Below are 25,394 nucleotides of genomic sequence, written 5' to 3' on the forward strand. Positions count from 1 at the left end.
GGATCACAGCGCAACTTACATAGTACGATCCGGAGCTTTCCGTCACGGAAGAGCTAACTTCTTCCTCCGTAAGGTTGTCCTCCTTCTCAGCGGTCGGTCCGAACGTGGGTCCCTCCTGCTGTACCGGCCGCGGACTAAACTGTCCCGCCGTCTGTGACGCACTGTCACCCTGTGAAATGTCATCGTCCATCGATCCGGTCGCATCGGCAGCCGTTCCTTCCGGTGACGACGGAGCTACCGTTTCTCGGTGGTGTTTCTTATGCTTTCGTCGCTTCTTGTGCTTCCGATGCTTGCAGAACTCGTCGTAACACTTCGATTTGGATTTCTTGTGCTTGTGCACTCCGGTACCGCCGGCTCCGTTTGCGGCCAGTTCTGCGTTGTTCGCTGCCAGCCGGCGTAGTTTGTCTTTGCGAATTTTCTTCAACCGGCGTCGCTCTTCTCGGTAGGCTTCGTCGTGCAGCCGCTTCTCAGCCCGTTCCGTCGTCAGCGCGAAGCTGTTAATGGTCGATGCGCCGGCCAGCGGTGACGAGATCATCGGTGTGACGGTGGCCGTAAGTGGCGTCGTGGTGACGGGCTGCGGATGGGTTGCCACCGGTTGACTGGGGACTCCGTGCGGTACCATCGAAGCCGGACCGAGCGTTCCGATCTGGGGACACGGTTCGGAGTGGCTTGGCTGGCGCTTACGCTTGCCTAGCGATAAAAGAGGATTGGGATCGTATTCTGGAGTGTTGTTCGTTTGACGTTGGTTTTTGTGTCGGCAGTTTATGAATTAAAAGTTTTGGGGAAATTGCGTTGTGTTGTATGGCGTCGTCGTTATTTTGTGGGGTTGTCACACATACACAAACACAAACGCACGCAACAAACGTTACATCGGGAGACACACACACACACACAACGATTTGTCAGGCGGTGGTAGTTGGCGAGGAATATATATATGGCACGCAGAGGTGTGGCAGGTTGGTTGGTTGGTTGGTTGGTTGGTTGGTTGGTTGTTTGGTTGGTTGGTTGGTGAAAACGCAAAACCCGAGAAAAAAGAAAAAAAAATGGAAAACAATGTAAAGAATAAAACTTAAAACAAAACCAAACTCCTTTCTCCCATAGCGAAGGAAAATCAACACTCCGCACCATAGAGGAAACGGTCTTCTTGTGGAGGAGAGGAAAGAGGAAATCGAGGATCACAGGAAGAGATAAAGAGAGAGAGAGAAAGAGAAACAGAGAGAGAGATCGAGTGAGATGACGAGAGTGATAGAAGGACTGCAGCGAGCATGCGGCAAAACTAAATCATTTGCAAAACGGAAAATTTAAAACTACCGATCTCACTTCACATCAATGTTGTCCGTCGAGGAGCAGTTATCGGCTGGACAGTAAATGCTGGTCAATTTCCACGGAAGCCACAGTACTCGATATCCAGAACAGAGAATCGGTGAGTTCGGCGGCCAAACTTAGGTCTAACTTAATACACACCAAAAAGTGATCGTTACAGCATCCGCACTATCACTCATGAGGAAAGGGATACGATCTACGGTTATGGGGTTCAACACTACTGGGAGTCCGAGGCGACTGATTACGTCCAAACGTGGAAGAGGAAAAAAGGGACGGCATTCCAGCACACGCACAACACTTACCGACTATCGGGTAGTCGCTCATCAGGAAACGGATGTCCTCCAGGGCGATCTTTCCATTATCGCCATCATCAAACTCCACGTTCACGAAACGCTTTTCCGGATCGGGAGAGGCAGGTTCGGCGGCAACTCCCGGATATAGGCACCGGTACTGTTGGCTCCAGTACGCACAGAGACGCGTTCCTGGGATGATGTCATCGACGGATTTTGGTGCCACTTCCAGTATCTGCATTGAGGAAACCATAAAAAGCGTTAGAATCGTTTCAAATGTTTCATCACCCAACTGCCGGCTTAGCCCTACTTACCGCATCACGCAAAACTTCCTCCCGGGACATGATATGGGGCCGATTTCCACGCTCGCCGTCCAGTGTAACGGCGTAGATGTCCGGAGGTTGCACCGCACTCAGACAACCGGCATAGAACAGTCCTCCCATCGCGGTCAGCACACGCGTCTTGTCCCTGCCGAGATGCTCGCTAGTCAGCAGGCACCGCTGGTCGATACGTTTCTTTTCCGAGCTGCGTCGTTTACGATCCTTGCTACGAGATTTCTTGCGCTTCAGCACTGGACCGCCGATCAAATTTCCATTGGTGGGCGTTCCATTGCCAACCATATGATGTTGTGGTTTCATCAGCGGAGTTACGACGGCCGCCTTCACTGGCGACACCTTCAGCCCGATGAGTGAACCGACCTGATGTCCTACGGTGGCGTTCGTCTTTACCTTGTCGAAGATCGACGGTTTACCACCGAAGATCGAGAAGGCAGCATCCGAGGGTTTGCTGTTTTCGTCCTCGAACGCAAACACTCCACCCGCGGGCGAACGTATCTTCACCTGCGGCTTCAGTGAGCTGTCCGAAAGGTTGCTAGTGTCGTCACTGGTGGTGCTTTCAAACTTGGACGAATGGATGGGTGATTTTTTGAACTTGGACTCACTGATATGGTGCTGTTTGGCGAGTCCAAGACCCCCTACTGGTGCTCCGTTTGCGCCGCTCTGGTGCAACACATGGCTCCAATGATTGTGATGTTGCTTCTCCGCCTTCTGGTGTACCGCATCCTTCACACTACTGTCCCGTGTATTTTTGGACGCGAGAATGTACCCCACCAGACTCTTGGGCTTTTTCGCGACAATCGTCTCCGTCAGTGTTAGCTCGTCGTGCTTCTTCGGGATACCACCCTTGCGCTTCGAGTAAGACAACCGCTCGATGGAGCACGCATCATCATCCTCCCGCTTTCCACTCGAATCCGTATCCGAGCTCAGCTTCGGCAGCTCCACAAAGGTGGTGGAATTGGACGAGGAGGAAAAGTTGGGCGATAGCGCCGGGATTGTGCTGAACTTTGGTCCTCCCAGTCCATGTCCAAGCACGGAACTGCCTCCACTACCGGAACCGAACGTATTCAGCATACCGCCGGCAGTGGTAACGGTTCCAAAACCTCCGAAGAACGTTTTGCCCATCTCCGGGATGCGTACCATGCTGTTGTTGGCCAACGGTTTCACCTTCGCCACTGCAGCCGTACTCATCTGCTCTAGCTCTCGCTTTTTCTCCTCACACTGTCGCGTGATGCGCTCCAGCCGTTCCTTCATGTCCGACTCGATCACGCTGAAAAGCTCGTTCGCTGTTGGCCACTGGGTACGGCAGCATCGATGATCCTTCTCATCCCCGTCCTTGCAGTTGCATCGGTTCAGCTTCGCCTTTACCCTTGTAAGGCTTTCCTTAATCTCCGCATCCAGATCACCTTCCCCGTCGGGCGATGTACCGTCCGAGCTTTGCTTTCGGCGCTTTTCTGCACGCCGATGTTCCTTATCGTGTTTCGATTTTTTGCTCGACTTTTTACCATTCGAATCTTTGGAATGTTTGTGGTGTTTGCGCTTGCGAGAAATTGATTCCGCACCGTTAGCTCCTGACGCGATCAGCGTTGCCAGATTGCCGTGAGAAGCGGACGCCGCGCTCAGTAACTCTTGCTGAGTAATGGCTTTGCCACAGGAGTTTGGTGGCGATGCGGGAGGTGATGCCGTGCTGCTAGCGCTACTGGCCGATGTGTTGCTGCTGTAGCTACTACCGCTACTATTGCTACTGCCCGAGCTGCTCGACGTGGCGGGAGAATCTTTGTTGAACATACCCTCCTCCTGGAAGCGCTGCTCTGCCAGGGCACAGAGCAGGTTCAGCCCACCCATCGGTTCATCGGTCCGGAGAAAAGCTTCTGGGACGGTGGGTGGAACCATCGGTGGTGTCAGTTGACATGGACCCGCCGGCTCCGGACACACGGCTGCGGATGTTGTGGGTAAAGATGGCACTACATTCACCGAGGAGGGATCTGTTGGAAGTTGCGGTGAGATCGGTTCCTTCTTGATCAGTGATGACTTCTTCTGGAACACTTCAATACTATGCGACAACAGCTCTAACCCGCTCAGATCCACGGGATGGTCCTGTTGACTAATTGGTGCTGCTGTGTCCTTTTCAGTTCTTGCACCAGCAAACGTGCTTATGCCACTCGTGGTCGTGTTCGGTCCAGTAGGCGAATGGAGTTCCAGCTTTGGCACTCGTCGCTGCTGTCCTCCAACGATGCTGGGAGTAGCGGCAGCAGCGACGGATAGATTTTCCGGTTCATTTTGTATCGGAGCGAGCGGCGGCGGTGGTGCACTTTTGTTGGTCGGCTCCAGCTCCATGTCGACCTGATCACAGTTGGAAGTGCTGGTGGCGTTCAGCAAGGCAGAGGTGGACATATCAGGCTCGATAGCCGAATCTCCACTGCTGTTGATAAGCGTACTATGGCACAGAGGTTGTTCGCTCGCTAGCGCGTGATAAGCTGACGCTAGGGTCGCTTCCGTCGATATGATGGCGGCCGCTTCGGTGAGGGTCGCTTCCGCATCGGTACCGCCGGGCGGTTGCGTTGTCTCGTCCTCACTCATGATGGGTGTGTCCGTCTGTATGTTGGCGTCCTGCACTTCCGGCGGTTCGATCACTTCCTGCGTGCCGTCCGTGTCGTCGGTTTGCGAGTGCAGGGTGGTGGTAGTGTCTGGTGGAGGTGTTAGGCAGGTTGTTGCTGGAACCGTCGAAGCTACTAACGGAGGTGGATGGCTGTTAGGATTTGTCGATTGGCCGCTCAATCCGCTTAACAGAGCAGAAGTTACTGTTGTTGGTAGGGCGGACGGAGGTGGCGTAGGATTTGCGACAGAAGTACTGAGCGTACCGGTTGCCGAAGATGCCTCCAACAGCGTGTGCCCGGAAGAGTGAGACTTGCCGGGATGGTGCGGTGCGATGTGTATTAGATTGGCCGGTTGGAACAGTAGCTGCGGCGTTAGATCACTGGGCGCTGGTAGTGCGAGGTGCGAATGTGGTCCAGCCCCGTTCGTTAGCGAGTTCGTGCCAGATGCGCTCCCCGACCCGTTCGCTTTATCTACATCACTCAACGAACCGAACAGAGACGTCGCGAGATGGGTCGACCCGGTGGACGCTCCCATGGCTGCGGAGATGCCTGCACTGGTCGAGCAATCTTCGATCTTGATAAACGCATGCGAGGCAGGAATCGGGAGTGGAATCGTCGGCTGACCGCAAGTGCTGGCGGGTCCGGAACTGGACGAGTTAGCCGTAGATTGCGACTGCTTACCACTCGCGAGGGACGAACGTTTGCCATTCGATTCGGACGTCAAGGCAAGGTAACGTGTACTGTGGTGCGTTTGGGTGTGTTGCTATAAACGTAAGACGAACAAACACAATGTTGAAGTACGGTTAGAAAAAACGGCAAAAAACAAGCAAACAAACCCTTTTTTTGCATATTTGTTCGAATATCATACCTGATGGAGTGTAGTGCTGGCCGTGCTCAGATAGTCCGAGCTTAGCATCTGCAACGGGGCCAGCGGTGGTGGCTGAAGTTGCTGGGGTGGAAGCTGCGGCAGGAGCAGATGCTGTGACTGGAGCGATGCGGTCGATTGCGGGTACGAGGGCCACACGACCGCTTGTTGGAATGGTTCTATACAAGAAATATAGATTTTATCTAGAAGGTTTGACGGATTGGCTGGTGTGTGTGTGTTGTTGTTGTTGGTGTGATTGAGGTTTGTTGGAGTTTGAAAGTTGGGAAGTTCGGTTCGATCGAATCATTTCGTAAAACATTATATCGCATCGCGCAATGATCGATTTTGTGGTTTGAATGTGTTTCAATTTGTTATGCAGGCCGCAGATACGATTCATAATAGCACGAAACGGACAAACGAACGTACGTACGTACGCAATAATCGAAGAAAATGAAGGTAGAAAAGAAAGAAAGAAAAAAGAAAGAAAAATACATACTGGTAAGTAGAAGCGATACAAAGCGGGAATTAAATGATATTTTGATCGAAACAAATCAAAACAAGAAAAAACAAACAAACAAAATATAATAACAATTTGATTTGTGCTCTGATTAATAGCCCTGCAACAGAGGAAATGGGTGTACCTTTCGGAATTCTACGTTTAGTGCTACCTTGTACCAGAAACCCAACAAAAAAAAAAGTAAAATAAATAAACAAAACAAACCAAATGGCGTTATCTCCAAGAACTAAGCGAGCAGTAATCTCCAAGGAACCTTTACTTGACTTGTATAAATTTAGTCTTCAATAAATATTACCAACTACTCTTTCTCATCACCTGTAACATAATCAGAATACGAAGCAGTTAAACCAAGCTTTTTACCAAACTTAAATACATCCCTGAGATCTAAATGAATATTTATTCTATCAAAAAAAAACTCTAATTCTTCACTATCCCAAACTAATACACCTCAAGCGATTATAACTAAAAACGACCTTCTCGTTGAGGATGGGCAGTGTACACTTACCGATTGTCGCCGCCGCAGGAAGGAACAGTATCTGGCCGGTGGTGGGATCCCGCACCAGCTGGAACCCAACGGGCGGTATCGGGGGCATGGGTAGCATCGATTCCATGGGGACGGGAGCTGAAACGAATTGAGAAACGGACCGAAATTATTGACCAATAATGTCATAAATAATCTTTCACGACCACTGCTCGGAATGCAACCGGCGATCGGTGTTTTTGAATTTTAAAATAAATCCTCACAATGCTCACATCCACAGACACGGGAACCGGGACCAGCGGATTAGGAGTGGGAAAAGAAGACGGTTCTCTTCTGCCCGTGTAAGTTGTAATAAAAATGAGTGCCATAAATTCTGCCAGCCAGCAGCAGCGGGAGTTCCACGGGTGGCAATATAATTTTCGAAAGACCTGGCTCGTGGTCGTGTTGGAAATAAAGGACATTTGGGGTTTATTGTATGCGATGGCACTTGTCTAAAATTTCATAGCATCAACGCAATCATGAGATACAAGCAGACTTCATCTAGCTCATCATCATCATCAACGGTTTGGGTTGTGTTTTTGTGCTGAGGATTGCCGGCTGGTTTATGGCGCTTATATACTATAAATCATAAACGGAGAGCCCTACAAAAAACGTAGTATCGACATCTGAATACGATTTGTTGTAATTTATGTCAAAACCTTAAAGAAGAAACCGAACATCTCACTAAACAACGAACGCGGGCTTCGGCCGCTACAACCGTGAACAGAGGTGTTGCATGGCGTTTGGGATTACTTGTGGCCGAAACCGAAACCGAAGTCGTACGACCGGATTGGACGAAGCGTACACTTCGGCAAGACACGCTCGGGCTCCGATTGGTCGGTCGCTCAAGGGCTAATGGGGCGGAGCTAACAACCCTTGAATCGGCTTTCGACCAAACGCCCGAGAGCAGCAGTGCACTCGATTTCGCGTATCGCAATGCGCTGCCTCACGCTCTGGCTGTTCGTTCCGCGCGTTGCATCACACTTGAGCCAGCGATTGAGCGCGCGTATACGAGCAGTGTTCGTCGCGTGCAAGATACTTTCTAAAACCCTAGCAAAGTCTTTCCATTGTTTTTTCTTGGTGGCAAATCTTTTTTTTTTGGCTTGTTGGCTTCATTAGCAACGCACTCAATAGAATAAAATTAATAAAACTCACGTGCTTGCTTAGAAACTGGCTGAAAAAAAACTAGGGGCTCATAAAGTGCAGCTTTTTTTTGTCGAAACGATTTCGCAATAGCTGCAAAAAACCTGCATGCAAAAACTCTTAACGACTCGCGTTGCGTGAATATTGGTGTTTTATGCAAAATTAACTTCTATCACGGCGCTTTTGAACGGTTTGCCGAAACGAAACATGCTTAGGGAGGGAGTGCCTTCCATAATTACATACTCATCCACACTCGCGCACGCACAAATGCACTTCGGCGTGTGTGGTGGTAATGCACGGCAGTTATGCATGCACTTTCACGCTCTCCACACGTCACACACATGGGGCATCTGTGGCGAATGGGGGACGAATCTTTCCACACGGAAATTGGGTATTGGGAAGCGTGCGTGTGGTACGCGTCTAACCACAGCAACCGATTTTTAATTAGCGCCATCGACACCCACTGCCCTCCCAAACACAGCTGACAGAGCCTAGGTGTGCTTGTGGTTTTTTCCCAGTTTTTTTTCGCTTGTTGCTATTTTTGGTTTCGCCAGTAGCGCGCTTTACCTGGAGAGCTGCCGGTTAGACTTGAACGTGTTAATGAGTCGTCTGTCTTTTGCGCTCACTAGGGCTAGCCTATGTGTTTTGCAAGAGAAAGGGGGCCATGAGTCGTGCCTGCTGTGATGCAGCAGCAGCAGCAAGTGGTTATACCACAAAAGGTATAAAATATACCCAGAGGTCCAGTGATCGGTCGGCTATCGAGCAATACCTATCAAAACGCCACTCAACAAACGGTAGCCGGTCTTAGACGCGGTCTGTGGGAAAGGGAAATGGCTGTGCAAATTCGATCCCGCCGCTCAAGGTACTACTTTTCAGCGCGAAAATTAGCATATTCATTAGCCATCGCGCTGTTGTTGCAGATGAAGAAAAACTAGCCGCCTAAGGGTGACCGGGGCGCCGGTCGACTGACCGATGTTGTGTTGTACGGTGTGCTTGCTGCAGCTTGCACGGTGACGATGCAGTGCATGTGTGTGCGTGCATAATGGATTTCGCTGCAATCGTTCTTGGTGCTGCCTCTCTCTAGCATCGTGCTGCGGTCAAAACCGCCATCAAACACTCGGTGGGGTTTTTTTTTGTTGCTCTATTAATTATATCTTCCTCTAAGCCGTTTTTTCTACACTCTTTTTCTGAAGCTGATTTGAGGAAAAAGCGCGTCTATGAAGGGTACTTTGTCGAACGGGGGGACACAAAGAAAAAATCATACAGCTGTTTTTGCTTCGACGCCTTTCGATCTTTCTCGCTGGCTTCACTCTGGCAGTGTACATATATTTCCCGGTTTTCGTTTTGCCTCTGGGAAATGGGTAAAGCTGTTGCATCTTTTGCGGTCGCATGCACCGTGCTAATGCCCATAATTATTACTATCTTGCATTGCTTTGGATGGTAAAAGTAATTGTTTTTCTTTTTTTCCAATCCTCTTATGAGGGTTTTAAAATTGTGAGAATTGTGTTTTTGATGTAAGAATTTAGTAAAAAAGAGAACATTATTCAAGTCCACTTTTTTGACGAAGTGAAGGTAGGTAGGACATGGGAAAACGGGACAGGCAAAGTCTAGAGAGAAAAAAAGCAGTTTAGTTAGCATTTTATATAGCACACGAATCTACACACCCGGTAGGTCATAAATCTATTTCACAGAAGAAGAAGAAGAAAAAAACACGTTGGTACGCATGGTACAGATAACCTGAATATAAAAAAGCTGATCCGAACATATCAACACACACAAATGTGCTGGAGGAAGGTTGTTTTCTTCTGTTTCGATTTTTTTTTGGCCTAACAAATGGTGTTGTAAAATTGTTCTTTTTCAGTCTTTTTTTTAGCTTTCAATTTGTGAATGTATTTTTCGAAGGCAATGCAGTTGTATACACGCTGTTGCACAACCCACTCTCCCTCACGCACACACACACACAGAAAGGCATTTGAAGGTTTGACGGGAGAAACGGGTGTTTCGAATAAATTATTTATAGGGAAATAAAAATATACACAAAACAACAACAACAGTAACGGAAGAAAAAAAAAAACGCCTGTTCATATTTCATCGTGATGCAACCTGCATGATGCATGGGTTATGTTTGTTGCCGTCTACCCAGTCCCCGGCAGCAGGCGTGTGTGAGAAACAACAGACCCTCGCGAAAAGCTGTCACCTCGGTTTTTCCTACTTTTATTATTTATAAGTTTAAGGTAATTGAAAGCATAAGACGTTTTTTTTAAGCAGGATTATGGTAATACATTTTACGTTTCCTTTTCATAGTGTTTCTTACGGTTGTTTTATAATTGAATTTGAGGTTTCTTTGAATTTTCTCATCGTTTGAGATATATAATCTACATGTATATCCATAGTGGGTGAGGAACAGGAATGAGTTTTTCACTGGAATTTACAAGTCACAGGAGGATTTTTATTTTTGTACTTTTAGAATATATTTTTCGAGCGAAATGTAAGAATTTTTTAATAGTTAATAAATAGCATTTATTATTGGGAAGAATTAAGGAACCAAGTACGAGATAAAATCATCCAAATATGAAAATACAGTTCAATTCAAGTATATTATTTCGAGAGTGTAAAGCGGAAAATATTGTTGTAGTCAACTTAATTTGATGAATTTTTGCGAGGTAAATAATGTTGAACGAGTAATCTACAATAGAATAAAAAATGTAAAGGAAAGAAGCGCAAAAACTCATACCTTCCTCACAGGTACATGCTAGTGCACTATGCATGATATGCATTGGATAATTGAATCTGTCTGTTGAATACCATTTGATTGCATTCACTTTGTCGAGTTTCGAATTCGGAATAAGAGCATCCATGAAAAAAAATTGGACAGCTTTTTTTCCCCCGTATTTTTTTTTATGTCGGACGGATAAGATAGGGCAGTTTAATTTCCATTTGAATTTTCACGCACGACTAGAATCGATGCAATTTTGCATGATCACGGTGGTGCAGAAGTGAGGAGTTTTTTTTTCTTTTGAAATCAAACATGTATTAAATCCCGTGCACCACGGCCCTACATAAGAAGCTATAGCGCTAGAGTGCACCACCTTGCACTATTGTGAGTGAATGATATTAGCATGCGTAGAATTTTGCACTTCTATCTTGTTGAATTATTATTATTGTTCAACCCCCCCCCCCCCCCCCCTTTATCTGAACCTCGATGAACACAGAAAACCAACACAAAAAAAAACCCTACGATGGCGTGCAAATTTATGACAATCTCCATAGTTTCCCCTGTGCCATAAAGCACCTGCGGTGCACGGGATGGCGCGCGCGTGTATGAGCTTTTTCGTGCTTGGGGGTTTCGCACGCGGCAAATGAACGCCGGAGATTCATTAGAATTCAATTCATAAATTTAAACCCTTATCGCCCTTCCTACACAATCGTGTGCACACATACACACGACCAAGACAACGACGACGGTCGGTGTTACGCACGATCCGTCGTTAGGTGAAGGTTTATCCCGCCGACAAACGGGCAGGTCCTTGTAGCTGGTATAAGGTTGGTTTTTATCTTTGCAGTAGCGAATGTCCCCCTCCTGTTGCCTCTCCTTCTCCTGTTCCCTTCTTACTTTACGACGAATGAAAAGTGGAAGGAAGTCAGGCAATTCCGACTCATGGTACGGTGTGAAACACGTGCAGCCATGGTGTGGTGCGTAAGGAAAAACCGAATCTAATGGGATTTTTAATCGGAGCTTAAGGAGCGTGTACGCTTAGAACCATTGCCATCAAAAATCCAAATTAGAGCGAAAGTTTGAAAAAAATATATTCTAGAGCGATAAAAAAAGCGCAAGTAAAAACACCAGCGTGGAGGAAATTATCTTTACAACAACACCCAGGCCCGCACAGACTTTGAGCGAAATCAGCATCAGCAAATATAGCTCCGGTGGAGAATCTAGATATCCCACAGCCCTTGCTGTGACTGGTTGGCTTAGGACAAAGTTTTGCATTTAGTAGAATCTCGTACCGGGGAGAATATCGGAGTGTTGGGGGAATTTTTCACACACAAAGTCTAGTATGAATATTTCATTGGATAAATCACTAATTTATGCTGACTGTGCTGGTGGTTGGGTGTGAGCGTGCCAGCGTATGTGTCGTACTTGTTAACCTTACCAGTGTACCCCGGTGAGAAGGCGGTGCATTAGCAGCAAACTAGTTAGTGAGTAATGAAATGGGGACTTATTACTAGCAAATTGCTGTCTTGCTAGCGTACAGCGCAGTGCATTTATAGTTATGCATTAAGCCTCAAATAAATATTGTTGTTGACAGCTGGGAAGGACCACAATTTGCACATTCTCTCCCTGCCAACCCTTTTTACAAACTGGCTAAAGCTATTATGCAAAACGAAAAAAAATCTTAATCTGGTGAAAAATAATTGCATCCACTTCATGACAAACTACACGATATCATACAATCGGACATAAAAATCTTTTAAAATGAACGTCCACTCGGAAGCACCGCGTTCAAGAGTTGAAGAAGCAATTCAATAGTGAAAAAAATCCTACAACCGCTGGACTTGCTCTTTCCAAAGGTTTTTTTTTCTTCTGTCGAATGAAATCGAAACGGACGAGAGATAGCATCATAAAAATTAGTGGCACACAGCTCGTCTTCTTCGAAAAGGCCTTTTCCCTGTGCACGACACACTTCGGTCCGTTTGGTCGCTGCAAAGCTCTGAAAGCTAGTCGTTTAACGGGCGAACGCGCGGTGCTAAGCGAAGAATGGGAGCGCTTTTAGGATAGAAACATTGGGAGTGGCCGGGTGGTGGTGGAGGAACTATAACTTTTCCAGACAATTGTGCACCCGAATCAGATAAAGTTGGTGCGCTTCGAAAAAAAAACGCGGCAGAAGAAAAATGGTATTGAACTGTTGGTTTGCTTTGAAGGGCCGCTCGATTTTTTTTTTTTTTTTTTTTTGTTGCTTTGCACCATCTTCTCCAACAATCATTAGCCATTTTCGATGGGAAAACTATGGGCAAATCGATCGACGTTTATGATCGTGTGCCTTGGACCTCGCCTGGAATGGTTCCAATTTTTACTCCGCCAGATATAGTTATTGAGTAGTAGTAACGATGGGGAGAATAAAAGTCGAAAAAAATAGGAGCATTCCAACCCTCTTCCCTGTGTTCGGGAACTGTGAACGGGAGAGCCTCTTGTTGCACAAAAATAGGCTTCTGCTGTTAGGTGCCAGCGCACAAAAGGGGCCATCATTTCCGTGTCCGGTTTGGCTGGCTTCACTGTCTTTTATCGCGTGTAGTTACAATCCAATAAATGTCATCCCAACTCGGCAGGAGCGCGAGCAGCAGCCTGTCTTTGTTGCACGACCCAGCAGTGATGTAACTATTTTTGGGTTGCAAGCTAAAGTGCTTTTTTATCTTTTATGCTTCCATCAAATTTTATAAAAGCCTCCACCCAAATAGCACTTTAAAAAATGGTTTGATGACGCCATTAGTCGCCTTTTGTGTGTGTGTGCAATGTGTATAATTGCATCGGTAAGCTACGGTAGGCGTTTTACCGCTTCTCGAAGAAGCACAGCTTCAGGTTCAGCTGAACTGTCAAATAATTTGCATCCTTCGTATGGAAAGTCCGTGTAGGAGGAACGAGCGCAAAAGCGCACCGGACGAGTACATGAGGCAATGCAATTAAAGCGTTTGAGCTGAAAGAACGATAGTAAGCACCGGCACCGTGCACTACTGCATCGCCGACTCGAGCGTACCAGTGTGTAACTGCCTCCAATTACACTTAATTGGTTATTCTACGCCGGGACCGCTCCGCTGGACTCTCGTTCCTACTTTGCGCGCGTACGTGCGTGTTATCCGCGGCATACAGCATCAAAAATCCGGCCCGATTAAAGACGGCGCAAGATTGTTTGATGTTCCTTTGCCCGATGGATTGGTTATCGTGAACGGATCACACGGTACGGCACGTGCACTGATGATGCCGGGGCTTTACTGCCAAGCCGTTGCTTAACGCGCCTCGCCAATTTACTACCACTCTTCGGGAGGGTGTGTACATCTGCACCTGCTGTTGCACACCGGGAAGAGATACATTTTTTTGGGATGGTTTTTTATTTTCGTTTTCGGGAAGGATCATTTTATTGGTGCTGGATGAACCATTTCCAGGACGTTAACTACGTGGATGGTTACATAGGTTACGTTGGAAATTGGAGACGAGTTAAGTTTGATGTGGCTTGGTGGGATTTAGCTGCAAGTGGCTTTTAGAGACGGAATTTTACAGTGCCTAAAGAAGGCTCTTAAAGGTTCAAATGTTTCATGTTTAGTTTCATTAAGTTTCAGAAGAGGAAATAGATTTATTGTGTAATCATGTCTGCTAATTTCTGTAAAACTATTACTGGCAACAAAAATTCAACTCCAACGGTAATGGTGGCTCAAAATTAAATCACCATACCTCGCAGTGAAGTATACATCATAATTGGAAACAAGGCAATAACAGCTGGCACAACAATTTCTAATAAGAAACTTCTTGACCACTTTCAGCAAGTACGTGCCTAAACAAAGTTGCTCGGGGATTGTTAGTCCCAGCAGATACTACCATCCCAATCCACCACCATTTTAATTGGCGAAACCATTGACAACAATATTACGAGTGTCCATTCCCTTGCTGTGGAATCCCTGGATTTTCCGATGCCAAGGTACGGCTCGCTAGCAAGATTAAACTTTCATTAAAAGACGTGACCAGTAAACAACGGTGGCACAGTCCCTTTTTCATTCTGTAATGCCCTTCCAATTCCCTGTTCCGAATTCTGTGGAATGACTAAATTTTCGGAACTCATTGCATTGCAGCTGAGCACAGCAAAAGAACAGTCCTTCAGGCTCTTGGGGCAAAAAAACCCCGATTGCTGTAAAGCGGGACGATTTTTATTAGTCCTGGCTGGCTGGACGGCTGGCTGGCTGGTGATGAGTTCTTTCTATTGTGTCCACTCGGGCCCACTCACCCACCAATGGTGGAATGTTTCCCGGACAACGGGGATAAGCAATCCAATAAAGGATTAATTTGCCCATTCGCTTCGAAACTCGTCGACGCGTCGCGGCTCATTCGAAGCTTTGTCATCGCGCACCATCAAATATGTTTTTACGTGTTTTTGTTGAAAGTTTTTTTTCCTTTCCCTCACGCTGATACTCACCAAACCTGGGAGAATGGATGCGGGCTTGTAAGTAAAGTCGACCGGAGGAGACCTTTATCGTTGCCAGTGTTTGGGCGCAGATCGTACCCAAATATTACATTAAAAGCGTTGGTTTTGATGATGGCCAGTGGTGAAAGTTGTCTCTTGGATCCATAGCCCATTCAGTGGGGGGGAAATCTAATTTAAAACAAACTCTCGCCACGACAGGACAGCTTCGCTAATCAATGTTTTATGGCATATTGATGAAACTTTATCCCGTACACCGTCAGTGGTTGCGTTGCTGTCCAGGATGAACGCGAGGAGCGATACTATGATAGATAGGACCGATGTGGTCGATGGTAATTTGGCAAACGTTCTTCTGGAAGTACTGAGAGCAAGTTGGTTACAAGCGACGTGGACATGCTTTTTTACTCTCCGTTCCTTTGTTTCTTGACAATGTCCCAAAAATTGGTGGCAGAAGAAAGGACCAGCAACCATTAACAATATAGCCTCAAGTTTCAGTTTCCAATTACTACCGAGTGGAGGAAGATACGAGAATTTATGACTTACAGTCAACACAATTAAGTGGGATTACGTTTTCTCTAAGTTATGATCATACTTTTGAAACAGTGTTTTCCCACAACTTGTTACCCATAATTGAATGTTTCTCCTTTATCGATCATTATAGAGTGGTCCCTACGTTTTTGGACCGTTTCTTTTTGCATTTACATACTGTAAGAGATTTCCATCTGTCGCTGACCCATCGGAAGCTGACATAAAGTATCGGTTTTAATGTGTCGTTAAACACGTTTCGTGACATTACAGGTGATAGCCCAGTCGATTAGACGATTAATGAAGTAACGCCAGCTGGAGTGCCATTTTCGCTCCATCAACGAGCAATCCTCTGCTCGCCATCAACCCCATCGTGTCCCGAACGGTTGGCAAACGCATCGAAACAAATCAATGTGACATTTATGATGTGGATAATTGTCTTTGATACGCACTGGCTCTTTCGATTCCACCCTTTCCTCCTTCCCCCCCCGAACGCGCTCTCCACCGACCGGTCAAAACCGGCTGCCGTGGCTCTGTGGAGAGGGCTGGCATTGTGAGACAAGACACGCTCATTCATTGCATCAAACAGCGCATTCGGCATGCTTGTAAAACGGAACGCGCCAAAAACCCGGCGTGAGTGTGTGTGTGTGCTCCAGGGTGATTTGTGCGGAAGTCGTGGAACAGCGTGACAGTGGGTGCCGAATGTGAAACGGGGGTGCAAATGTTATTTACCCTTTGCGTGTAGCAGCCTGGAACAAAACCGAACCCTCGCGATTTATTCGTTAGCGAAGAAAATTCACACACACACACGGCACACGGCACACGGTGGTGTCAATAGTGTAAGGATTTTTGTTTTTGCTCCTGTACAGTAGTGTGATGGAACGGGAACATCGTCGAAGGGTGTGTTTTTGGTCGGCTTCGCTAGACGCTAAGGAAAATGGGTTCTAAATGGGTGAAAATTAATGAAATCTCAGTTGAGTGACAGCTTTGCATCGTGCGCTGGGTGCATATTGTATTTCTCTCTTTTCCACCCTATCAATGCGGGGTTTAAGGTTCTATTCAATCAGGCTTGACGGAAGGGACACAACAGGGTACGAAATATTTGACGGCAAGTGAAATCTTATCAGCGTCAATCGATGCGGCCCACCGCCGAACGCGATGGATAATCATTTTGTGGTTTTGTGCGAAATATATCCGTAATGCTGGGCGACGATCGTTATTGTCCTGCAGAGTTTGGGTGTGAGAGTGCAGCCAGTTGGCGGCTATGATACTTCAAATGTAGAACCATTTCCAATTATAAGAGATTTGTACGCAACAGAAATAGCGCATTGAAACGTACGTAGGGTTTTGTCACTCTAGTGAGGTTTCTTATTCATTGTGATGATTGCCTGTACATACGATAACACAGTTGAGCTCGGGCGAAATTGACATCGCAAGCCCCTGGATGGCTTCTTTCCATTGCTACCTACACGTGAGCTATAGAATTCAAGTGGACCAAGCGTTGTCAAGCGATTCTTTTGTTACATTTGGAAACCTTTCGTAGTTTGATTTGAACAAACCCTATCCAAAGCTGTGTAAGAAGTGTTGGATACAATTCCAAAGAGGAAAGCTGTAGACAAGTCCTGTTGGTAGGTTGTTGGAAGCCTTAATTGAAATTGGCTTTAATAATATAACAGTACGACGTTATATTTTCCTTACGTTAGAGCATCATTTTAATTAACTTTAGATTAGTTTGCAACCCGAAACGCCTTCCGTTGCGTGCACAAAACTTTTATGCTGGTTCTCACACGGTCACAGTCTCCAAGAAATGCTCCACAAAAGACGAAAAAAGATGTACAGCTGCCTAATGAAATAATAATACCGGCAGAATTTTGCTTCGGGTCTTCTTCTCTATCTATAAGACTTGCTTTTCAGTTAGCGAATGGAAGGTGTTATTGAATTCTAGCAGCAAATATTATGCCCATCAAACATACTAATTTCACCCGGCCTTAGCCGCCACGATCGTACCACGCAGTTAGTAATCATCGCTATTTGCCGTCCATAGGCGTCCCATACTCTTCTGGACTCTGGCAGCATCCTAACACGGATGATGGTTGCCCGGCCTGTGTGTATGTGTGTGCTTGGGCCGAATCATCATCACAAGCGACAGCTAAGCGCCGACACTGATGATGTAATTAATTGCCGCCTTGAGATTAAATGTTGTGTTAAATATATGTTAATGTCATGTAGATTGGCAGAGCAGCCGAAAGCTGAAAACTGGGAAACCGAAACACATATATTCGTGCGATGTGGAGGATGATCGGAATTGGTTCCCTCCATAACTAATAGGGATAGAGGTGGCGTGTGACGCGGGTGCAACAATAAATTTACCCCAAGAAATGGGGCATTCGTATTGAGGGGCGAATAGATTTTTTTTTGCTTCCAAATTGTCGTTACGTCTAACGTCATTTCAAAGCAATAATTTGCAGCTGTGAGGAGCGAAACCAAAATAAAAAAACTAAATACAAACACGACCATGGCTTAATGGAATAAACGGGGTAAGATTGCTTGCAACTAGCATACATACGGGGGAACACTCACACACACACTCGCAAACCCGGTGTGCGAAAAGGTGCATTTAGCAAGGTAATGAAATCTTTCGCTAATGTAAGAAGATTTAATGCAACGAGATCTCTAACCTACTTCCAGTACTCCCACTGTCCATCAAGCGCGGGTCATGCATATTCATGATACGCCCTTTACCGCTGCCTGCAGCGTTGCATGCGTGTGCGGTTGAATCGGGAATTTAATTACAATTTTATTGTCCGCACGCTGTGCTGCATTTTTATTGCTCTTGGGTGCCCATTTCGCGTGACCAATTGCACATACAGAAACAGACACACAGCCAGGCGCGCGCTCAGCAGATTGTTTTGAGATGCAAATTACTAAAAGGTGTGAATAATTTGTTTCCTCTGTAAAGGGACGTAAATAGCACAGCGAGATGTATTTGTTGTTTCGTTTTTGTGAAATGTTTGCAAACTTCTAATAAATTCTTATTATTATACAAAAAATATTTTATTTTACTACATCAAAATTCAGTTTTTTTAAATACAAATTGTATAGAAATACGACCACAGAATCGTTTTAAAAAAACAGACCAAACAATCTTAAACCAAGAGCATGCTCATCCCCAAGAAGGTGGAGACGCTTGGTCGTTCACTCGATCGTGTTCGTGTTTGCCGATTGGCGCATCTCCACCGATGGGAGGAGCAATACGAAGCTCCAAACCGAATGCAACAGCACACACCGATCGATCCTCACACGCATCGATCGACCGGGCCAAACGCCTCAATTCCGAGAAACTAAACTGTAGCAAAAAGGGACCCTTGTAACGGACCTGCACAAGAGTGGCGGAGGATCTTGCGATGGTCGGGTGGTGCAGGGCTCGCGCTCGTTTCGTGTGATAAATTACAACCTGCCAAAAGCTGCGTTTACTTACCAGGATACTGCCAGAGGGCGGGTGGTGTGCGGACGGCGTTCTGAACCGCCGCATTGGTCACGCCCATCGCGACCGCGTCCGGTGCGAGGGGTATCATGGTGGAGTTGGTGCCGGTGAAAAACATGTTCTGGCTTAGGCCGGGCGTTGCGCAGCCTACGATCGCGCCGCCGATCGCGTGTCACCGTGGTGATGTGTTGTGCGTTGTGGTGCGTGCCCGTTGCAAGGTGGATGACGTTGGTGGCGTACCAAGGCGCAGGGTGGTGATGGTGCATGAAGACAGGCCCGCGATGAATTGCGCGTTCGGAAAGTTTGATGTATCGTTGCCGTGCGCGGCGTGTGTGTGTGTGTGTTTTGCGGTGCGTATATGAATGGGGCAGCCCGGCACGAAATGCATCATCGTCATCATCGTTATCGTACCCGCGGCAACAGACACGCAACAGGCCGAGCGGGCGAGAGCGATGGAAAGGCAGAGTAGAGGGAGAAGAGAAAAGAAAACAAAACAATTCGATGAATGATTGATCGATAATGAGGATTATGTGTGGGGGTTAAGAATATGTTGGAGCTCCTTAAGTGAGGGCCTTACTGATGATGCCAAGGAAGAAACATGAATGGTGAAGCTTGAAAGCGTTCGATGCTTTGCATTGGCATGAAGACATCCATTACTGGCAGTGGTATTTAACCACAGTGCCAAGAGAGCAAGAACAACTTCTTGCAGGGTTTGATTCGCTTCCCGGAGCTTTCCATTTCATCCGACACTTACCTAAATCTGCCGTCGTACCGTTCAGCGAGGCACCATTCGCTGCAGCACTCGCCAACCCTAAACCGTACCGGTTCAGCTCTTTGCCGGGGTGCAGTTGGGATGACGGTGTGGCCGAACTTTCTTGCAGCCGCTGGCGGGCGACTGCAATGCCGACTGGGATGGATTGGGCAGCGGATGGAGTGGCGGAGGCCGTCGTCGGACCGGGCGGATGATTGTTGGTGGCCGACGCTAGCCCGAGTTGTTCCATCGTGGCGGCAACAGTGCTCGAGCTCGCGTTGGCACCACCTCCTCCGCTGGTGCCGATGTTCGTTCCACCACCACCACCACCACCGCTACTGCTGCTACTGCCACCCACGGTAACGTTGCTAATGATAGCGCTGGCGCTGTGACTGGCCGTCAGCAGGTTGCTACGTGCGACCGAGCTGCTGGTGAAGTTGCTGGTGGTTCGGCTGCTATTGCCGGCAGTACCGGTCGTACCGGGACCGGTCAGACCCTTCGGTGAGGATGCTTCGATCTTTATGATGGCATTCAGAGCCGTTGTGTTGGTGGTCGCTTCGTAGCTGTTTGAGGTTGTCACTTCCGACACCTGGCACGGTTCACGTTTGATCTGGAAAGGGATGAGAAGCATACATTTATTGCAATGTGTTGACAGAAAGGATATTAAAATTAATAGCCTATGATAATTGAATTTTTAAATTTTCAATTCGAGTTGTACGATGTTTCGTGTACATTTAGAGCAATAGTATTAAATTATGTTTTACTCGTGGGCCGGATGATAAAGAAAATTTCTTTTTAGACTTTTCCAGCATAAGAAATGAAGTTTAAATGCATTATCCATGATGGAATGTGTCATCCATCAGAGACTTCAGGTCTTCAAATTTACCGAGTTTAAATTTGCAAACGAGAGAGTTCAGCTTCTAGCGACATAAGATATAGAGAAGTTTTGCTTACAGAGATAATATTATTGTGATAATATTATACATAATATATACACTCAGATAAGTATTCTGAGTGTTGCAGAGCTTACATACGCGACATTTACTGGGATAACAATGTTGGTAAAATGTATATTACGTACGAGTTATTCGATGCTATTACTCTTAATAGAAATTGGAAAAAATACCTATTGGAAAACCCTCATGTATAGTCGATTGTTTGCCATGTCTGATTAAGAGCAACAGTGTATTCATTTATTTACACTAGCTATACAATTTCCATTCGCTGGTTACCCAATACCCTAACCTAATTCTTCCCCAACATAGTAATGTTTGGATGACCATAAATACAATCCATTCGTTGAATCTTACATATTTAATGAGAAACAAACGGTGTGTGACCCTTTCCCCGTGGCAATGAACAATGGAAGGAACTTTCTTTCCGCGATCACGACACCACTCGTAGTGGGTAGGGTTGGTTGTGTTTTGATTTTATATATGTGCTGCTAAAGAATGCAACGGCTTATAAATAATTAATCAAAATCACCCGTAGCCGGAAGACACGATGCCGGACCGTACTTTCAACAACTTCAAAAAAAAAACTGTAAAGGGAAATGAAGATAACGCAACCAGAGACAGAGCGCGCCATAAAGGACAGTGATAAAAACGGAAATCTTAATCTTATATTATCTTAAGGTGGGGTGAGTTTCTTTTCGCCTGTATGTCCAGCACAATCAAAATCAGCAACTCACCCGATATCAACAATCATTTTTTACTACAGAAAAAAATGTACGTTTCCCAGTAAAGTATATTACTTTTGTAGAGAAGCACAAAAAATAATCATCCTTTTTCCACTACCAGCCCGGGACGAGTGTGATGCAGTAAAAAAAAGAAAGAACATGAAAAAGAAGCAAAGCATTACACGAAAGATTGAATTAATCCGTCATGCTTTTAAAAAGTGCATTATCACCATTGGCTTTACGGTTCGCGGTTTAATGATCGTGAGATTCAGCTTACATTACTTATGGCGCAAGTTCAACAATACAGCGGACGGTTCGAGCAAAAAAACAGACGGGTATGGCATTGCGCTGCTGCAGATTTAAGATTACAGGTGAAATCATTTTTACCTTAGCTTTCAATGACTTTTCGCGTGAAATGGTAAGAAAAAACTGAGTTTGCGGCGTTACAGCAAAACAAACACACACACACTCGGTTGCAATTGCACATGAAACCCACAGCTGCCGTTCTGCGGGGATCACGATCCAATGTCAACACGGGTACAACGCGAGAGCGGTTTCATAATTTAGCACGCCGCCCCAAACCAAAGCCGAAGAGGGACGGCAGAATAGTCAATGAGGCTTGAACATTCCTGAGACCATAAAACCTGTGGCAGCCAGCAGCAGCAGCAGCAGCTCTACCATTCTCTTTTCCTTTGGATCGTGGACGCCGAACGACCTGGCGGATGAGCTATTCGAAGAACGTAATTAAAAAATTAACAACCAACCACCTCCCCATCGGTCAGCCTGAGGTGCAGAGGAGGGCAAATGTATTCGCGAATGACACTTTACTCAAGTTATAAAATACATATGAGAGAGAGAGAGAGAGAGCGACCGAGCGAGAGTGCATAATAAAACATCACGAATGGATGGAATACGAAATTGTCCACGACGCGTGTGTGTGAGGAAGTGTAGAGCTTTTCCTTTGTTTGCCGGTGTGCAGTTACTAAGGGCTAAAGTGCTACATGGAATAAAATAAATTCCCTCCCGTCCCGAGACTTGCGCAAGTGTCTTCGGACTTCTGTAGACCACCATCATCACCACTCCCTTTGGGGGGATGTAATGAATCGATGGTGGAATTAATTTGCGATTCTCAGGAAACAGTTTTTTAAATGCATTTGCAAGGTGAGCTCTCGGCACCAAGGGGGGGCAACAAAATGGCAATGACATGCATGTTGCAACATTTTGGTATTCGGCCCCTTTCGAAACCGCGAACAACCATTACCACCTCCTCTAGGGAGCCCTCTTAAGATTTCCCTCCGTTGTGAATTTATAATTGTGACCGATGCCGTTTGGAAAAATGCACTTTGCAACCCGGTATGGTTTGCCGGATGCCACACCGGCGTTCCCCTAATGGGAGCGACAGAACGATGCACTAATAAATAAAACAACGCACACACAGAAACCAAACGGACAGAAAAAAACAATACCGGTATGGACATATTGCTACAATTTCCTTAACGAGACTACTGCCCTTAGAATGGAAACAAGGCAGCTTGGGCAGAAATATTTTCCTTCCGAGTAGCTTCGCCTTTTTTCCCCTGTACGAGAAAAAGTCTCGAGCCTCGCTTTATCGTTAATAACAGAATTTCTTACCAGAATAAAAACCATACGTGAAGTATGAACAGTGGAGATGCAGAATTTGGTACAAATAATATACGGCAAGAAAACAAACAAACACATTGAACAAATAGACACTCACACACTAAAGACAGAACGAGCAAAACCCGGGCACGGGAACATTAATTACATCTATAGGGCGAAAAATTCCAAGACTGCTAATTTGCATTAGGTTTTGTAGTTGAGGGGGGCCAAAAAAAAGCTCTCCAGCTCTTGTTCAGTTCATTTTCCTTTCCGAAAACAGAACATGAGAAGACCTGTGGAAGAGACAGCATCTGAGGAGGAGATGAAGTTTGTCGAACATTCTTCAGCAGGTAGGAAGACTCTTAGGCCTATATGGGCAATTGCTGTAGCTTATTTATAAAAACAATGTTTCGTTTTTACTGTCCCAGGCTTGCATTTTAATGATAGATTCTCCTTCACACGCTTCAATTCAATTTTGAGTGCCAATTGATCTCGAACGTTTTGGCGACAAACACAAGAAAGCGAGACAAATGCGTCCTTAAATGATTGAACACTTACGTGAACAACGGTTTTGCTGTCCGTGTCACGGTTGGCAGATTCCTCCTGCCGATCGACTCGTATCGAGCGTCGCTTCTTCGGAAGACGTTCCACTGCCCGTAGCGTCGCCGATTGCTGATGTCCTGGTGACTTGGGTCGGCAAGAACCGCCGGACGGTGCGTCACAAGGTTCGGCAGCAGGGCGAGGGTCAGATGGTGGGGCCGATGGTGTCGGGCCACTCCCGTTGCCGTCCCCGTTTGTCTGTTGGGCGTGGTGTGCCGAATGTAATGCTGCCCAACGGCGCCGTGGTCTATGATTGACAGCTTCGCTCGCTGGCGCCGACGATGCCGTTGGTGGATGGTTGAATGTTGCCGCTACTCCACACTGCTGCTTCCGATCAACGGTTGCAGGTTGCTGGGCGTTCGCGAGCTCTGGTGCCGGTGTGGCTTCAAGGTGCCGTTGCTCTGGACCGGAAGCCGGTTGCCGTGGGGTGTGCGACGTTTGCAGCAACCCGGATGACGATCGATCATCGGTACCGTTCGATACTGGCCGACCGCCGTTCTCGGTGCTCGGTTCGAGCAGAATCGAGTGTAGCTTGCGCTTAAGCTTACAGTACTCGTAGGATGGCGGTGTTGTCGGTGAGGTTGGGCTAAGCAGTGCCGTCGAATCGTAACGATCGAAGCTGGACTGTGCGGAATGGTCTCGACGGGATTTTACCGGGTCGTCGGCGAGTGGAAGGTGTAGCTTCGGTTTGCAACACGGCTCCACACCGACCGACGTCAGCAACCGTTCGTGATGGTATTCACGCTCGATGCAGTAGCTGCGAAGGAAGGACGTGTCGTGGTGGTTGCCGTTTTCGTCCGGCTTGTATGGGTAGCGATAGTACGCCGGGTGTAGCCTGTCACCGACGGTTTGATGACCGCCGGCCAGCAATGGTTCGCCGGAGCTGGCGCTCTCGGGAGAGTTCAGTGCAAAGCTGCCGGTGGTTGCCGTTGGCAAAAATGAGTTCGGTGGAACCTGCATGTGAGAACGAGTGCGGAACACATGACAGCGAATGTCATTTGTTGTTTTGTTAAAACTCGTACTTTGGCATTAAAACGCAACGGTGTTCGAAAGCAAATGAAAGGACACAAAACTTAAATCGAAACCCACACACGCACACACAGAATCAAAACATAGACAAACAAACAAATGAAAATGGAAAAAATGTATGATGCAAATGAATCAAAAGCATTTACAAAAAGAGTGGTTGTACAAAAGGATAAAAAATATGAGTTCACGATAAATGAAGCATAGAATAATGATAATAATATTCATTTATTACTGCGAAATGTAGCGCAATTAGAGATAACGATATTTAAAATCACCCCCCGATGAGCAATATGCTGGTAAATGTCAGTCGAATAATGCTGACGAGCGTAGGAAACCTTTTGATCTATACCTTTGCCGACTGTCACCCCTATCTCCAATATAAATTATGAATTTTATCTATTTACCAGCATATTTTTCCCCACAATCTAATCCATTTGCGACAATGAGTATGGGGGCAAAGTTTGAATTTTATAAAGAACCTCCAATCGGTTATCAATTACCAGGTTGGCATATTTTTACCCATCCGATTGGAGCTTCAAATAATGGTCGAATTTGATGTATATTAAACAACATAACCAGATAAACACACGGACATGGGACATACACATTCCAATCATATGAAACACTTAGTATATGAAAACAGAAATGGAATGAAATAGAACACAGCCATCCGTAAGAAGTGCGTTGGTTATGCGAATTAAAACACATTGTGTGAAATAAATGTAGCAAATGCAGAGATGTGGAAGACCAATCGATGTATTCGACTACTGGAGAAGACTTTGTAGTCATGTGACATGTCCGACTTGCCATATTAGAGTTTTTTTTAAATGTTACCAAACACGCTCTGTAACTCATGCGCGTGTTTGCAGATAGTTTCTATTGAACAAAAATATGAAAGCTTAAACAGCCACATGAGAGGAAAGCAATGAT

At 46.3% G+C, this 25,394-nt stretch overlaps 1 protein-coding gene across 7 annotated transcripts in view; it reads right to left on the minus strand.

Moving 5' to 3' along the window:
• Nucleotides 1-25,394, minus strand: part of LOC118504626 (protein winged eye) — a 263,745-nt gene that overhangs the window by 2,334 nt on the left and 236,017 nt on the right. For 3 of the 7 annotated variants that reach the window (XM_036039334.1, XM_036039333.1, XM_036039332.1), the window contains 8 exons: nt 23,394-24,389; nt 19,541-20,147; nt 18,781-18,933; nt 6,433-6,549; nt 5,414-5,634; nt 1,928-5,308; nt 1,626-1,848; nt 20-720 (listed from right to left, as the gene is read on the minus strand). In XM_036039334.1, the coding sequence (XP_035895227.1) occupies nt 20-720; nt 1,626-1,848; nt 1,928-5,308; nt 5,414-5,634; nt 6,433-6,549; nt 18,781-18,933; nt 19,541-20,147; nt 23,394-24,389 (6,399 nt within the window). Of the gene's footprint in view, nt 1-19; nt 1,141-1,625; nt 1,849-1,927; nt 5,309-5,413; nt 5,635-6,432; nt 6,550-18,780; nt 18,934-19,540; nt 20,148-23,393; nt 24,390-25,394 lie in introns of those variants that run through there. The other 4 variants (XM_036039336.1, XM_036039335.1, XM_036039338.1 and 1 more) reach the window with 4 other exon arrangements.

This window comes from Anopheles stephensi, chromosome 2, assembly GCF_013141755.1.
Source record: "Anopheles stephensi strain Indian chromosome 2, UCI_ANSTEP_V1.0, whole genome shotgun sequence".
In the NCBI taxonomy this organism is placed as follows: Eukaryota; Metazoa; Arthropoda; class Insecta; order Diptera; family Culicidae; genus Anopheles; species Anopheles stephensi.